The sequence below is a fragment of the Hylobates moloch genome, unplaced genomic scaffold, assembly GCF_009828535.3.
Source record: "Hylobates moloch isolate HMO894 unplaced genomic scaffold, HMol_V3 SCAFFOLD_8, whole genome shotgun sequence".
Lineage (NCBI taxonomy): Eukaryota > Metazoa > Chordata > Mammalia > Primates > Hylobatidae > Hylobates > Hylobates moloch.
The window spans coordinates 109,292,447-109,309,894 of record NW_026652283.1 but is presented as its reverse complement, the minus strand read 5'-3'; the positions used below and the strand labels follow the sequence as shown (position 1 = coordinate 109,309,894).

At 42.5% G+C, this 17,448-nt stretch overlaps 2 protein-coding genes and 1 pseudogene across 4 annotated transcripts in view; 1 reads left to right on the top strand and 2 right to left on the bottom strand.

Moving 5' to 3' along the window:
* Positions 1-11,617, bottom strand: part of EFHB (EF-hand domain family member B) — a 67,802-nt gene extending 56,185 nt beyond the window's left edge. Inside the window, exons 1-2 of one of the 2 annotated variants that reach the window (XM_058443426.1) lie at positions 11,454-11,617; positions 822-1,015 (exon numbers count right to left, since the gene is read on the bottom strand). Coding sequence is in view for 1 of the 2 variants with exons in the window: in XM_032162321.2 (XP_032018212.2) it covers positions 822-984 (163 nt within the window). In the remaining variant the exon portion in view is untranslated. Of the gene's footprint in view, positions 1-821; positions 1,016-11,453 lie in introns of those variants that run through there. The other variant, XM_032162321.2, reaches the window with a different exon arrangement.
* LOC116473753 (heat shock cognate 71 kDa protein-like) lies at positions 4,905-7,895 on the bottom strand (annotated as a pseudogene).
* A 13-nt stretch (positions 11,618-11,630) lies between the features above and the next one.
* Positions 11,631-17,448, top strand: part of RAB5A (RAB5A, member RAS oncogene family) — a 39,288-nt gene continuing 33,470 nt past the window's right edge. The window contains exons 1-2 of one of the 2 annotated variants that reach the window (XM_032162320.2): positions 11,631-12,050; positions 15,360-15,615. In XM_032162320.2, coding sequence (XP_032018211.1) covers positions 15,453-15,615 — 163 coding nt within the window. In that variant the 5' untranslated portion in view covers positions 11,631-12,050; positions 15,360-15,452. Of the gene's footprint in view, positions 12,051-12,092; positions 12,392-15,359; positions 15,616-17,448 lie in introns of those variants that run through there. The other variant, XM_058443428.1, reaches the window with a different exon arrangement.

The window sequence follows — 17,448 nt, the reverse complement described above, 5'->3', positions numbered from 1 at the left end:
CTTTATTAAGTAGATTTTTTTTTAATTGAGGTTTCACCTTTCAGATTTTAATGAACATATATTTGGTAAATATTTGTCATGTTCTACACATATAGGATATGAAACACCTAGCTTGGAATTTGAACTGAATTAGGCTGGGCACGGTGGCTCACACCTTTAATCCCAGTACTTTGGGAGGCTGAGGCAGGCGGATCACTTGAGGTCAGGAGTTTGAGACCAGCCCAGCCAACATCGTGAAACCCTATCTCTACTAAAAATATAAAAATTGGCTGGGCATGGTGGCCGGCGCCTGTAATCCCAGCTACTCAGGAGGCTGAGGCAAGAGAATCACTTAAACCCGGAGGTGGAGGTTGCAGTGAGCCTTGATGGTGCCATGACACTCAACCCTGAACAACAGAGTGAGATTCCATTTAAAAACAAAAAACGGCCGGGCACAGTGGCTCATGCCTGTAATCCCAGCACTTTGGGAGGTGGAGGCGGGTGGATCACGAGGTCAGGAGTTCGAGACCATCCTGGCCAACATGGTGAAACCCCGTTTCTACTTAAAACACAAAAATTAGCTGGGCCTGATGGCAGGCGCCTGTAGTCCCAGCTACCAAGAGGCTGAGGTAGGAGAATCGCTTGAACCTGGGAGGCGGAGGTTGCAGTAAGCCGAGATCACACCACTGTACTCCAGCCTGGCAACAGAGTGAGACTCCATCTCAAAAAAGAAAAAAACAGAATTTGTAAAGAATTTACAGGATTCCAGAACTCTACAAAAACCCCTGAAAATCCAAAAATATTTTTTAAAAGTGTGTAGGAGTCTGGACATAGTCACTCACCTGTAATCCCAACACTTTGGGAAGCCAAGGCAGGAGAATTGCTTAACGCCAAGAATTCAATTAGCCCAGCGTGATGGCTCACATCTGTAGTCTCAGCTATCTGAGAGGCTGAAGTGGGAGGATAACTTGAGCCCAGGAGGTCTACATGGCAATGAGCCATCATTGCACCATTGCACGCCAGCCTGGGCAACAGACTGAAAAAAAAAAAAAAAAAAAGTCCAGGAGTTCATGCATGGGCAACACAGTGAGACCTGTCTCTACAAAAAATTTCAAAAATCAGCCAGGTGTAGTGGTACATGCCTGTAGTCCTAGCTACTCAGGAGGCTGAGGTGGGACGATCACTTGAGCCCAGGAATTCAAGGCTGTAGTGAGATATGATCATGCCACTACACTCTAGCCTGGGTGATAAGAGATCCTGTCTCAAAAAATAAAAATAAAAAATAAGGCCAGGCGCAGGGGCTCATACCTGTAATCCCAGCACTGTGGGAGGCCTAGGCAGGTGGATCATTTGAGGTCAGGAGTTCGAGACCAGCCTGACCAACATGGTGAAACCCTCTCTCTACTAAAAATACAAAAATTAGCTGGACATGGTGGCCGGCACTTGTAATCCCAGCTACTTGGGAGGCTGAGGCAGGAGAATCGCTTGAACCCAGGAGGTGGAGGTTGCAGTGAGCCAAGATTGCGCCATTGCACTCCAGCCTGGGTGACAAGAGCGAAACTCCATCTCAAAATAATAAATAAATAAATAAATAAAAAGTGAGTAGGGTATACTAGGGAGACTGAGGCAGGAGGATCACTTGAACCGGGGAGGCAGAGGTGGCAGTGAGCCGAGATCCCACCACTGCACTAAAGCCTGGATAACAGAATAAGACTTTGTCTCAAAAAAAACCCAAAAAACTATTTTCTACAACTTTCTAGAAGGTTAATATAAATATTCTTCTCCTTAGTTCTTTTTTTATGGTGCCAAATTTAGTTTTAGTTAAGACATTGCATTTTCCATTTGCAATACAGTGTTTATAAAGTGCAATGTTATTTCCTTCCACAAGCACATGTTCCATACTCAAGTACTGAGAATGCCCAAGAATTTACTGTAGCAGCTCAATTTTTAAACTGCTACAGACAGCCATATTTTGACCATGAAGAAGTATCCTGAACACAAGCTAACACACACAAAATAGGACAGCACTAAGATCATCAGGACCAAAGCTCTGATCAAACTGTACCTAAAACTCACATAACTCTAGACTTACCAGTCACATGGGCCAATGTCCCTGCTTGACTCACATTTTCTGTTATCTATAACTGAAACATCTTTACATCTACCACACTTAACAGTAAACATCCCTTAAGACTTTACCTCCAGAAAACTTTTCATGGCTGGTAAATACTCTTCTCTCTTTTCCTTTGAGCTCCTCCAGTACCAAGAGTCTGAGTCACTCACCTTATCACTTCTTTCTCTCAGACATACAGACATACAACAAACCCTTGTGGCATATTTGTGGTGTTTTACCTAACTTTCTGCTCTTCCCTTGGTTATAGCCCTGACCCTGGTACAAGATAACATTCAACATTTGTTACAGTAAATTGTGACTGTCAGCGCTTCTGCCTCCTCCTCCCCTGAAGACTGTTAGCTCCTGGGGGCCTGACAGTCCCTTGACTCAACTCCTCTCTACTTCAATGTTTTATGCTTTGACCCGAAAAGATGGGGCTTAGTAGGGAGAGAGATGGAAGACTGAAGGGCATCCAACCGAACTTGTTTACTAACATTGATGTGTTCTTCTCTAGTTACCTGCCTCCATGCCTTTGCTGGAGAGGGAGCCACCTGGGTTCCCTTCACCTGGAATGTCTATTTTCACACATTCCAAACTCAAGGCCAACTCTGAAAGGAGAAAGGTCTGTGATTGACTGGGAAAAGACATGTGGCAACTTTCTGAGATTATGGTAACGTTCGGTATCTCAATAGGGATGTGCGTTACACAGGTATACGCATTTGTCAAAACATGAAATTATACTCTTAAGACGCTTGCATTTATTTCATTTTATGGATATTTGAACTTTAAAAAGGTTCACATATTGAACTCTAGTAAACGGCATGCATGATGAAATGTTTAAAGGAATGTGTACACATGCTCACAATTTTGAAATGCATAAACTGTTGATACATGGCTGGACATACGTGATAAAGCCAAGTGTAGTAAAATGCTAATTGTAGAATCTGGGTGGTAGATATACGGGTGTTCACAGTACAATTACTTTGATTTTCTGAATGTTTGAAAATATTCATCATAAAATGTTAGGAAAAAAATAAGAGATGTGGGTTAACATCTCTGGTATCTTCACAGTCACAGACTTGATTTAGACCTCATTACATCTTAACTGGAATCTTGCAATCACCTTTACACTGGCCTTCATGTTAGCCCACTGTAGTCTCTCCTCACCCCAAGGATCGCCAGAGAGAACCTTCAGAAACATAAATTGGACCTCCATGATCCAGTCTCTGCCAACCTCTTCAGCTTCATCCCTGACGCTTGCCACCTTACTGCAGCCTGTACTACAGCTCAACCCAGGGCTTGTAGTTCCACTCACACACTGGGCTATTTTATGACTTTGTGGTTTTGTTTTGTTTTGTTTTTGAGACGGAGTCTCACTCTGTTGCCCAGGCTGCAGTGCAGTGGTGCAATCTTGGCTCACTGCAACCTCTGTCTCTGGGACTCAAGCGATTCTCCTGCCTCAGCCTCCCTTGTAGCTGAGAGTACAGGCACCCACCACCATGACCAGCTAATTTTTGCACTTTCAGTAGAGACAGGGTTTCACTATGTTGGCCAGGCTGGTCTCAAACTCCTGACCTCAGGTGATCCACCTGCCTTGACCTCCCAAAGTGCTAGGATTACATGCATGAGTCAACATGCCCAGCCTACTTTATGACTTTCTACATTTGCTCCTGTTGTCCCCTTTGCTTGGAATGCTTTATTCAAACTCATCCTCTGACCTCCTTGCCTGGCAAATGCTCTTCAAGACTCAACCCAGGGATTACTTCTTCCCAATAGCATGTCTTGCCACTCAAACTGGGTTGGGTCTCCTCCTTTTTTTTTTTTTTTTTTGAGATGGAGTCTCACTCTGTCGCCCAGACTGGAGTGCAGTGGCACGATCTCGGCTCACTGCAAGCTCCGCCTCCCAGGTTCATGCCATTCTCCTGCCTCAGCCTCCCGAGTAGCTGGGACTATACGCACCCGCCACCACACCCGGCTAATTTTTTGTATTTTTAGTAGAGACGGGGTTTCAGCGTCTTAGCCAGGATGGTATCTATCTCCTGACCTCATGACCCGCCCACCTCAGCCTCCCAGAGTGCTGGGATTACAGGCGTGAACCACCGCACCCGCCCATGGGTCTCCCTCTTTCATGCTCCCATAGCACCTCAAACTTATTTGTAACACAGTATTTATCCTACTATGATTTATGCCCACATAGGTTTCCATGTCTGTATACTAAACTAGATGCTCCTTGAAGAGCAAGCCTTCTAATAGAATGCACAGGGTCTGATCTAAAAGAGGCTTTGATAAACCACCGTAGAACTGAACAATTGATATTAAACTGGCACGGATGACACGCTGGCACCCTCCAACAACTTTGTGTTATAGATTTGATTGTATCTCCTCTACAGGAGTTTAAGGCCCACTGCCCCTATTGACTCAGCCACCTTCCTACGTCTCTCAAACACCATCTTCCTACGTCTCTCAAACACCATGTTCCTCATGAAAACAACTCAATTTCCTGCCCCAGTATGGAATGATCTCTCCAATTTCTTTAAAGGCTTACTTTCTATGAACTTCTTTTTTTATGAGATTACAGGCCTTTTTAGGCAAACTTTGACTGGGAAAAATTAAACTACATTGACTAATCAAAAAAGAAAAACAACTGCCACAGAATTTGCTACATATTTGGGTCCTTCAGTGTTTTAAGTGTGTGGAACAATGCTACATCTATACTTGGGTTGGCTTCTTCAGTGGTGGGCCCTGAGAAAGCACCACCAGAGGGAGGAGATCCACCAACAGTGAATCCCCTAGGCATTCCTCCTGCACTCTGCTACAGCTTTGTAATGATGGGATTGCAGACTCTCTCCAGCTCTTTCTGCTAATGTTCAAATTCTTCCTTCTCAACAACCTGATTCTTATCTATCCAGTTAATAATTTCATTACACCTGACAAGAATCTTCTGTTTGTCTTCAACATGAATCTTGCCTTGAAGTTTCTCATCTTCAACAGTTGCTTCCATGTTGAATTCATAGGATTCAACGGAATTCTTGGATGACACCTGTCTCTGCTTCTCATCTTCAGCTCTGTATTGCTCAGCCTCCTGGACCATACATTTAACGTCTTTCTTGCTAAAATGGCCCTTGTCATTACTGACAGTAATCTTGTTCTTTTTCCTGTACTCTTGTGCACAGCAGAGACATTGAAGATGCCATTGGCATCAATATCAAATGTGACTTCAACGTGAGGAACACCTTGGAGTGCAGAAGGTATGCCTGTGAGTTGAAACTTGCCAAGCAGGTTGGTATCCTTGATCATGACACGCTCACCTTCATAAACCTGAATAAGCACATCAGGCTGCTTGTCAGGGTAGGTAGTGGTCTGTCTGCTTGGAAGGAATGGTAGCATTATGCTTAATGAGAACAGCCATGACTACACCATCGGTTTCAATACCATGGGAAGGAAGAATGACATACAAGAGCAACAAATCTTGAGCATTTTCAGATTTGTGGCCAGACAGAATGGCTGCTTGGACAGCTGCACCGTAAGCAACAGCTTCATTAGGGCTGATGCTCTTAATCAGTTCTTTTCCATTGAAAAAGTCTTGGAGAAGCTTCTGAATCCTAGGGATAAAAGTAGAACCACCATCCAGGAAAATATCATGAATCCATGACTTGTCTAGTTTGGTGTCTTGAAGGGCTTTCTCTACGGGGTCCAGGTGTCACAGAACAAGTCAGCATTCAGTTCTTCAAACCGAGCATGTGTAAGAGGTATGGACATTGATTCCTTCATAGAGAAAATGGATCTCAATACTAGCCTGGTTGCTCAAGAAAGAGCATACTTAGCATGTTCACAATTAGCATGGAGATGTCAGACAGCTCTCTTATTCTCACTGATGTCCTTTGTGTGCTTGTGCTTGAACTCAGCAATAAAATGGTGGACCACTTGGTGGTCAAAGTCTTTTCCACCTGAGTGGGTGTCTCCTGCTGTAGATTTCACCTCAAAGATTCCATCCTCAACAGTGAGGACTGACACATTAAAAGTGCCACTTCCAGGTCAAGCACAATGGCCCACACCTGTAATCCTAGCACTTTGGGAGGCTGAGGCAGGAGGATCACCTGAGGTCAAGAGTTCAAGACCAGCCTGGCCAATATGACAAAACCCCATCTCCACTAAAAATATGAAAATTAGATGGTCATGGTGGTGCATGCCTGTAATCCCAGCTACTCGGGAGGCTGAGGCACAAGAATCGCTTGAACCTGGGAGGCAGAGGTTGCAGTGAGCCAAGATTGTGCCACTGCACTCCAGCCTGGGCAACAAGAGTGAGACTCCATCAAAAAAAAAAAAAAAAAGAAAAGCCAGAAATGGTGGCTCACACCTATAATCCCAGCACTTTCGGAGGCTGAGGGGGGCGGATCACCTGAAGTCAGGTGTTCGAGACCAGCCTGGCCAACATGGTGAAACCATGTCTCTACTAAAAATACAAGAAAAAAATTACCCAGGCGTGGTAGTGGCCGCCTGTAATCCCAGCTACTCAGGAGGCTGAGGCAGGAGAATCACTTGAACCTGGGAGGCAGAGATTGCAGTGAGCCAAGATCGCACCACTCCAGCCTGGGTGACAGAGCGAGAATCCATCTCAAAAAAATAAATAAACAAAAATTAAAAAGTACCACTTCTAAGGTCAAAGATCAGCACATTTCTTTGAGCTCCAACCTTTTGTTTAAGGCATAAGCAACAGAAGCAGCAGTTAGCTCATTGATAATTCTCAGTACATTGAGATAAGCAATAGTTCCAGCATCTTTGGTAGCCTTGATGCTGAGAATCATTAAACGAAGCTGATATTGTGACCACAGCATTGGTAACACTCTTTCCAAGATAGGCTTCTGCCATTTCCTTCATCTTTGTCAGAACAACAGAACAGCTGTCCCCAACCTTTTTGGCACCAGGGACCAGTTTCATAGAAGACAATTTTTCCACAGACCAAGTTGCAGGGGGTAGGATGGGGGGAAAATAGTTTTAGGAAAATTCAAGCACATTACATTTATTGTGCACTTTATATTATCATTACATTGTAATATATAATGAAATAATTATATAACTCACCATAATGTACAATCAGTAGGAGCCCTGAACTTGTTTTCCTGCCACTAGATGGTCCCATCTGGAGGTGATGGAAGACAGTGACAGATCATCAGGCATTAGATTCTCATAAGAAGTGCTAGATCCCTTGTGTATGCAATTCACAATAGAGTTTACACTCCTATGAGAATCTAATGTTGCCACTGGTCTGACAGGAGGTGGAGCTCAGGTGGTAATGTGAATGATGGGGAGCAGCTGTAAATACAGATGAAGCTTCACTGACTTGCTGCCATTCATCTCCTGCTGAGCAGCTAGTTCCTAACAGGCCACAGTCCAGTACCAGTCCATGGACTGGGGATTGAGGACCCCTGCCCTAGAGGACACCTTTCTGGACAGAAGTTTTTTTTTATCTCTCCCTTGTACTCTACTTGGACCTTGGGCCTGCCAGCATTATTCACTACCATGAAGGGCCAATGCTTCATATCAGACTGGACAACAGCATAATCAAGTCTGTGTCCAATCAGCAATCAGATTTGGCATCAAAAACTGTGTTCACGGGGTTCATTGCAACTTGATTCTTTGTGGCATCACTGAGCAATTGTTCGGTATCAGTAAAGGTGACATAGCTTGGAGTGATTCAATTTCCCTGATCATTGGCAATTACCTCTGTTTTTCCATGCTGGAAAATACCCACACAAGAGTAGATGGTGCCAAGATGAATACCAACTGCAGGTCCCTTAAACATGGTTGTTTGCATGTAGGCCGGATTGGACTGTGAAGAAAGATATAGGAACCCCAAAAGTGGCCACTGCATTCAATAAATCCCCATAAATTATTCAAATGACTTTGCAGTATATAAATCAAGGTAAAGGCTCATTCAATTCATTCATTCATTCTACAAATAGGTATTGAGTCCCTCCCTATTTTGTGTCAGTGCGGGGAATACAGTTAGCCCTCTGTATTCCATAGAAAGTATTTGAGTTAAAAAATGAAAAAAACACAAAATAATACAAATTAAAAAATACAACTATTTACATAACATTTACATTGTATTACTTATTGCAAGTAATCTGAAGACGATTTAAAGCATACAGAATAGCCTACATGCAAATACTACACCATTTTACATGAGACTAGAGCATCTGCAAATTTTGGTACCCACATGGTGGGGCAATAGGGGAGTCTCCAAGAACCAATCACCAGCAGATGGCTTGACTGTATAACCCAACCCCTATCTCATGTAGCTTATATTCTAGAAGGGATAGATAACCATCAAGTGGAACGATGCATAATATCATACCAAATGGTGCTAAGTGTTATGAAGACAATGCATAATATCATATCAAACAGTGCTGTTATGAAGACAACAGACTGCTTCGATATGTAAGAAAGCACTTTAGAATTAGTGGGCTTAGAAGTCCCTTAGGTAGATGACATTCGAGCTGAAGCCTGAATGACGCCCTCCAAAGACACAAGCTTTTGAAACATGACTAGCTTAAGTTTTCACAGTCTTTTATTCACTGACTTGCTACCATGCCAATGTTAGAGTTACTGTTGGTTTGTCTCCAGGAAAAATTTTGAATTCTCTCCAGACAGTTCCAATTAAAAGTAAATGTAACCATTCATTATCATCTATGCAAAGATTCATTCTTTAGCTACACAAGAGAGGACAGATTTCCTGGAAGAGAAGGAAAACGGTGTGGGGTCCTGCGAATGGTAGAGAGACACCTGCCACTGGGAATTTTTTATTGAGTATTTAGAGATTTGAGGGCAGTATAAGCATCAGACAGTGCTTAAGTCTTTATGATTATTTATCCATTTTGTACCTTCCTTAACAAGTTCTATCAACTGGTAGGACTCCACATTTGACACTAAAATATATACAATTATCAGTCCTCCTCAGTTATCTGGGGCTATGAAAAAGAAAATATAGGCATATTGCAAGTGGCAACACAACAACAGAGATTTACTGTGGCATTTCAATTTCTCTAAAACTACTACTGGATCTTTGGAAATGCCAGCCACCAGGGCAGCACTCTTCCAGGCAAACATTATGACTAAACTGTAAAATACTGTGAAATGTATTCATGAAGGAGGTGAAGACAAAATCAGTAAACAGGAACGAGTGAGGAAGCAACATACTGGAACGATGAAATAGGGAGTTTTTTGCAATTTATAAATTTCAGCATCAGATGTTTTCGTTGTGAGGTCTTCTTAATGTTCATGATTCTAAATGTAATTAAGTTCACCAATACTTTGGGGGTCCCTATTACAGCAGTCAAGGATCTTCTGTGAAGAACTGAAATGATGAATAACTGATGGTCACAGCCCATAAAAACCTTATAATTCAATGAAAGGCTAAGGAGAAAAGTCCAGGTGCTCATTAGCTATTAAAATAAGGCAGATTTTAAGACAGCCATTATAGAGAGTAAGGCAAAGTATTGTGAAATTACAGAAAAAATAATAAGTAAATCCAGTAGAAGCATCTGCAGATGCGGTCCACAGGAACTGGTGTCCTGGCTAAGATGGAGCCAGCAGTTACGGGCAATAATTGTGTTCCAGGTGGAGAAAATACAGTGATCAGATATCAAGATGGCAACACACAGGCAATATTCAGGGAACACAGACTAGATACGTGTGGTCAGGGGACAAATAAAGAGTTTGGGGAGAGGAATTCTATAGAAATAGAATGAAAGAAACTTGGGTTGGGACTAGAAGAATTAAAGAACTTTAGACTGTCAAGTAATGAGATAGCATTGAATATTTTTTAGTAGAGCAGCTAAAGTGTAAAGAATGGACAGAAAGAGCAGCAGTATGCATTAATTTCAGTTTATATAAACACTACCATGGACCAAGTATTGGGATTAGACCTCAAATTTGGGGATTAGATAATTTGTTGATAGAATGGACAATGGTTTGTGAGAAGAGGTGAAGCTGATTCCGCAGTTCCAAGTCTGGGTGACTGGGAGGATGTTAATACCAGTCTCTAAGCAGAAACAGGTTTGGAGTGGAATAGGTTTGGTTTTGGGCATACTGTTGACATGACAAAACTGATGTCACATATCCTATTTCCTGACTCCTCCTGGGATTGTCCAAGAGCTATTACCATGATTAATAGTTCATATCGGAACAACTCCTTGAGAATAAAATGCCACAGGTATCATTTACGTATGACACATTACGTTCTTCTGGCAACTAGGTAGTTGATCTGAAAGACTGGCTGTTCAAAGTTCAAATCATCTTCATTGCACAATGCCGCCAACTGCACGCCCATAGGATACCTTAACCCGGTACAATTCAAAGACAATATTCTCGCCCTCACAACAGAGCTATACATTGTAAACTGCAAACTGAAAAGTAGCCTTTATTCTGAAGCAAAATCAATTTAATATTCTTCTACCAAATTATCAAAATTTTTTTGGCGGGGGCTGGGGAGGGGGTGGTGGCAGAAGCCTCGCCAGAGACTGACTGTGGTGTGGGATAGTGGAGGGTAACGAACGTCTTGGGTTGTCTTCCACCAGAATTGTGTTCAACAACTCACGTTCTGAAGCCAACCCGCAAATCAGAATCCAGCTTCGGCACCACACAGCCGTGATCTCGGACAAGTTACTCAATCTCTTGTGTCTCAAATTCTTTACCTGTAAAACATCTACAACTAGAACTGAAGACTTGGCTGCCAGTCTTCTGCTGCTAGACACAGATTTACAGCTGTGAGGACCACCAAGGGGAACTAAAATTCGAATGTAGGGAACAGACGATTAACAAGTTAGTTTCAGGATGAAAGACTCGAGTGTAAGAATTCAATGGGATAATTCCTGTAAAGCGTTTAGTACAGTAAAGAGCGAAGGGAAATTCTGAATAAAAGGTAGACACTATTTTAGGATTTGGCCATCCCCGCTCCCTACCAAAACCACGTAAACTCTTCACAGAAGCGACTTATTATTGTCAGGTGCCTAAAGTCGGCTTTTCGGATAGGGAGGGTCCTCTCTTCCTCCTTGGGGTAAATGCGATTTAGCAGCCTTTACCGACCCACCCAACCCCAGGGCCATTTTGTTGGGGGAGGTTCTCTCGTGCTAGACAAGTTCCCTCTAATAAAGCCCCTTAGCCGAGATGCCAGGATTGGGGTGAGGGAACCTCGCCGCTTCCACAAGGGCTGGGCACAAAAAACAAACAAAAAAACACAAGTTACTTTGATCTTCCCCCAAAGAAGAGTAAAGAAATTTCCCCCGACCCCGGCCGCCGGGAGCCCAGAGACCCCCAGCCGAACTAACAATGGCGCTGGAGAGGGCGTGGCCGCGCGTACCTGGGGTTGAGGAAGGGGAGAAAAGCGGCCAGCTCGGATCTGAGCCACTCGCAGGGTCACGTGACATCCTGCCTCGCACCGCCCCGCGAACAAACCTAGGCGGGGAGGGATTCGGGAAGGGGCGGGGAAGCGGCTGGAGCGGGCTGACTGGCGATGACGGGAAGTGACGAAGGGGCGCAGTTCGCTGCGTGCAGCGACGTGGCGGCGGGGCCGGCACCGGGCAGCGGAAGTGGCTCCGGCGGTGGGACTTGAGTGTTTGTGTTTTGGTTCGTGAAGGAGCCGGCGCCTGGCCTTAGGGGAGGAGGCAGAGGGAGGAGGAGAAGGAAGACTTAGTCGGAACTCCAGCGCCGGCAGCGGCGGCGGAGGAGGAGAAAGGAAAGAGGAAGGCGGAGCGGCGAGAGGCGGAGACGAAGCCCGACAGGGGCAGCACCACGGCACGAGCCCCGCACAGTCCAGTGTGAGGGGAGCGGCGCGAAGAGCAGACGACGACGCCGCCGCCACCACCACCGCCATAGATACGCTCTCATCCTACGGGCCACGTCTGGGCCTTGCTGCCAGGAAGCTTCGGCCCCGCAGCTCGGCTTGCTGCGGTCTCAGGTAACCGAATCGAACCGCCCCTCCCCCTGCGCAGCGGGGGCCTGGACCCCAGGTTATCCGCGGTCCCCAGCCCGTCTGCGGCCCTGCCGGTACTGAGACCCCCGCCCCTTCTCCCTCACGCTCAGCAGTGCCCTGGACCAGAGAACTGTCGAACCCGGCGTGTTGTTCTGTCAGCCCTGGTGACTCATCCTCAAGGGGCTCTGGAGACCGGGATTTGGGGACTGACTGAGGGAGCGACGGGTGTCACCCTTTCCCTTCTCAAGATGGCGCCGTGGAAAGTGTACTGGAGGCCGCGGTTCCGCCTGGTCCCTGTCTTGGCAGCCCTGGGGGTCTCGGTTAAGGCAAGTCAGGTTCGGGGGAGGAGGTTGGAAAGGCCAAGAGACCTGGCGAGTGCTGCTTATCCAGGCGATCTGTAGTTGCCTGTTAGCTACTCAGGTGCTCTCCAAGCAGGAACCCGGGCCTACTGCAGGTGTGAATGTGGGGAGCTCCGCCTACCTTCAACTTCCAAAGATGAGTAGTGTCGGTGGGTGGGAGGCTCGTCAAAATACGCTGTCTAGAGACTCTTGTCTTCTGTATGGAAGATAGTGAACTACAGCGTTAAATAAATTCAAGATAACAGGACTGAACTCCTTCACTGGGTAGAGACCATGAAACTTGCTCTGGCGTTATCTTCCCTGGAAGCTGCTTACCTCTGAGACTTTCAAACTTTTAAGTTCTGAACGTCGTAGTTCACATACTTGGTTTTTGTCTTGCTTAAGTGGAATCAAAGCGTTCAATCAGTTGCCTTTCACATAATAAGAAAAAAACACTTGCTCACCTCTGGGAATATTCAAGACTGCTCATAAACTTCATTCCTAAAGTAAAATGGAAATGATAACTCAGCATTTGTGTAAGCAAAGTACATGGAACAGTGCCTGGCACAAAATAAGTGCCCAGTCAATTTTTTGATCAAAGAACCCTTAGAAGGATTTTAACTATAGAATGAATAACAGTTATTTTCAAAAGATTACAAATGTATATATATTATGCAAAATTCTTGTTTTGCAAAACAAGTTTCAGTAAGCAGTGAATACAAATGAATGCACATAATTTTTAACCTTAGTGTTATGCTAAGTGTATATTTACCATTAACTTTAGTTATTTCCTGTTTGAGATCCTTAGGGGGAGTAGCCACAATTAAGTAGCTTTAAACCTTAAAAGTCAAAGTGAAATCAGAATCTTGTTTGATTTTTTTTTTTTTTTTAAATGGGAGTCTGATTCAGTTTTCCCTGAAATTTTGGAAGTGCCATAGAAATTTGGAGCATATTGTCCTTGATAAGTAATTTCTTGTTTTCGTAGATAAAAAGACAAATGGAAAATGTTTTAATTGATACTGTGTGTGTAATATCTGAAGATGTATTGGTGCATTTCAGTATATATGATGTTCTGTTGATATTTTGTCATTTTCCTATCAAAAGAGCACATTATTGGCAATTTTAATCCCTACTATGTGTGTTAGAGATTGTTTACATGTGTTGTTTTATTTAATTGTCACAGCAGCTATGCAAGTTAGATATTATGGGAATAGAAACTTGGAAATTAAAGAGTTTGCCCAGACGGAAATTGGTATAGCCAGGATTAGACCCCCAAATCTGGTATGTTTGTGGGGGAGGGGGCATTTTTATTTATACCTTGTTATTTGGAAGCAACTCAGATATTATGTCAATTAATGTGTAAATATTTCAGTATGTAATGGTAAAAGATAAGGACTCTAAAAAGCTGGTGTTTAGTTAAGGCAAGGAGGTAGTTTCATTGCATTAAGAACTAAGATCTCGTGGACATGTTAGGGAATTCATTATGAAGAGCGTATTATAAACTCATTTTATGGGAAAGGCATATTTCTTTCTTTTGTTTTTAATGTAGAGACAGAGTCTCACTGTGTTGCCTAGGCTAGTGTCAAGCAGTCCTCCTGCCTCACCACCAAAGTGTTGGAATTTACAGGTATAAGCCACTGTGTCCAGTGTGAAAGACATATTTCTTGTATGAGGTAGCTAAATGAAATATAGCAGGGTTTTTAGAGAGGGAATCAACAGGTTTAATATATTAGCATGTATTCGGATTTTGATTAAAGATAGAAGGAAACTGTTAAGATTGGTTTGTGAGTGGATTGAAAAAGGTTCTTCAAATATTCACTAATTCCTTAGAGATTAAAAATTAGCATAGAAGTCACCATTCAGGCTAGATTTTTTTAATGTGTTGTTTAAATAAAAAATAATGGCCTGCAGGCTGGGCGTGGTGGCTCAGACCTGTAATCCCAGCATTTTGCGAGGCTGTGGCAGGAGGATTGCTTGAGCCCTAGAGTTCAAGATCATCCTGGGCAACATAGCAGTTCAGTGTCTCTCCCAAAAAATGAGCCTGGCATGGTTCTGAGCGCCTGTAGTCCCAGCTACTCAGAAGGTTGAGGCAAGAGGATTACTTGAGCCCAGGAGGTCTAGGTTGCAGTGAGCTATGACCACGCCACTGCACTCCAGCCTGGGTGAGAGAGCAAAACCCTTTCTCAAAAAAATTTTTTAAAAAAATGGCATGTATATTGTTCGTCTAAAAACTACAAAAAAGTTACAATTAATGTAAGTAAATAAGTCAGTAATAATCACCACATGGAGAACAACTGTTAGCATTTCTGTGTATGGTATATACTTGAGCAGATGAGGAAACAGTTTTAAGTCTTTCTGCTGTTAGGCACACAAATCTGGGAGACTGAAAATGTTGTCCAAATTTACCATTAATTAAATGAAAAATGTATCTTTTAACAGAAGACTTCAAATAATACTAAATTTTAGGATCTGTTCTAAAAGCTTCCCATTTATTAATAACATAATTTTTCTCAAAACAATGTTAACCCAAGTAGCCTGCCTACAGAACTTGAACTCGAGTCATCTCTCAGGTTGCCTGGGTTTGAAACTCAGCTCTGTCACTTCTGTGACAGTAACTATGTGACCTCAATTAAGCTTCTTAACATCTCTGTGCTTGTTTCCTCATTTATAAGGATTGTAATAATACCTCATTTTATAGGATTGTTGGGAAGTTAAGTACTTAAAGCACTACCTGGCACAAAGTTGAAGCTTTGAGGTTAGGCTTTAAAAAAAAAAAGTGATTTTGGGCTCAAATCCTATACCTTTAAATTTCCTTTAAAAGATAGTGACATAATCTAAAGGGCATTGAAGGTCTAGTAGAGTTTAAGATAATCATGCTATAGGCAAAATTTAAAGTGATTAATAGTAAATTTGCTTTACTGATTTGTATATTTAATTCATAATTGTTTCTTTACAGGTTTCTTTACCTCCAGAAAGAAGAATATTGGCCCCTTGAATTCTGGAAGTTCATTGAAGAGTCTGAAATTAGAGACTTATTTCAAATTTGGACATGGCTAGTCGAGGCGCAACAAGACCCAACGGGCCAAATACTGGAAATAAAATATGCCAGTTCAAACTAGTACTTCTGGGAGAGTCCGCTGTTGGCAAATCAAGCCTAGTGCTTCGTTTTGTGAAAGGCCAATTTCATGAATTTCAAGAGAGTACCATTGGGGGTGAGATTTTCTTTTTTCCCTGCTTCATTTAATCGAATCATACGTTGACAAAATATTTTGATGTTCCAATTGTGTGATTATGAATAGCTAAATAAGTCATAGAGTGAAGAAAAGAGCTGTTCAGCTTACCTTAAGCTTTAAAACTTGCCTTTATCTTTGTTAAAATGATGTGTTTTTATATTTGATTGTTTGGTTAATCACTTGTGGTTATATTGTAGCTAAAATACAGATAAAAAACATGAGCAGAATCAGTGTCTCAAGTAATAAGATTTGACCTGATACCTATTTCTAGCTAACAACTAGACGCTTCTTCAAATTAATACAGTACATGTTTGTGCTCAATTATATTGGTTTAAAATGAATAGTAAAAAAGGTAACCTTAAATTCTGATCTATATAACTGAAGTATTTGTAAATAATTATACTTATTTTTAAAATTAAATGTAATTAAATACTGCTAGATATACTTTTTTTTTTTTTTGGTATTTAAGAGACGGGATCTTGCTGTCGCCTAGGCTGGAGTGCAGTGTCCGGATCATAGCTCACTGCAGACTGCAGCCTGGAACTCTGGGCTCAAATGATCTTCCTGCCTTAGCCTCCCACCAAGTAGTTGGACCTAAGGGTGCATGCCACCATGCCAGGCAAGTTTTTTTTTTTTTTAAAGAGTCAGAGTCTCGCTGTGCTTCCATGTTGGTCTTGAACTCCTGACCTCAAGTGAGCCTCCAGCCTCAACCTCCCAGGTAGCTGTGATTACAGGTGCTCCCTGCTGAGATGCACATGTAAGAATGCTCCTAAGCTGAGGGAAGAGAAAAAGTGATTAATGGAAACGGACATAACAGGAAAATGGAACCTGAAGAAAAAGATGAAAGAAGAAGGGAAAGAGTAGGCACTGACAAGGGTAGTTATGGTGGGACAGAGATGAGGGGAAGGTAAGATGCAGGGCGAAAGGGAGACAACAAACAGTACAGTATCATCAAGAGAGGATGTGAAATGGGAAAATTGAATTTTAGCTGGGCATGGTGGTGCATTCCTGTAGTCCTAGGTATTTGAGGCTGAGGCAGGATTATTTTAGCCTAGGAGTTCAAGTCTAGCCTGGGCAGCATAATGAGGACCTATCTCTTAAAAAGAAAAATTGACTTTAATCAAAGAAACCTATAATTATGTAGCAGGTGGGACAAGATAGCCTCTTTTGGGCCTCTGTTTCATCTGTGAAATGATGCTTTTCAATTAGATGATGTGTGGGAAGAGCCACACGGTTTGAAATTCACAATATTTTGCAAGTGATATATAATTAAGCAATGCTGTTTTCTAAGGTATTCGTGTATATATTTTAACCCCATCCTGTAAAATTAAAGTCGATCTTTGGAAATAAGGTAGATACCAACTGGCATGTGGCAACTTCTTGGAATCTGTTTTTCAGAAGCAAAACTATACTGTGCGTTTAGTGAATGCTCTTCTGCAAATATACTTGAGAATGTTGTTCATAATCTTAGGCCCATTCTAGTAAGATAAGTTACAGAACTCTACTACCTCTTGGTCTTTGTATATCTTGTTACAATGTTATATTAGAATGTTTTATGTTTTTTCTAATGGCTGAGCATCAGAAAGCATCATGGAGCTTTTATTTTGAGTCAGAAGTCTTGGCATTTTAAAAAATGTTAATACACAATATGTTAGACATCCTTTGTGATTTTTTTTTTCCCTGAAAGTACATCCACATGTGATTTTGTTGTTGTTGTTGTTATTCTTAATACATTATATCCAGTTTAATAATGAAATACTACCCAAGAAGGTTTTGCTTCCTCCAGAAGTGATTTGGTCAAAGCTAACTGTC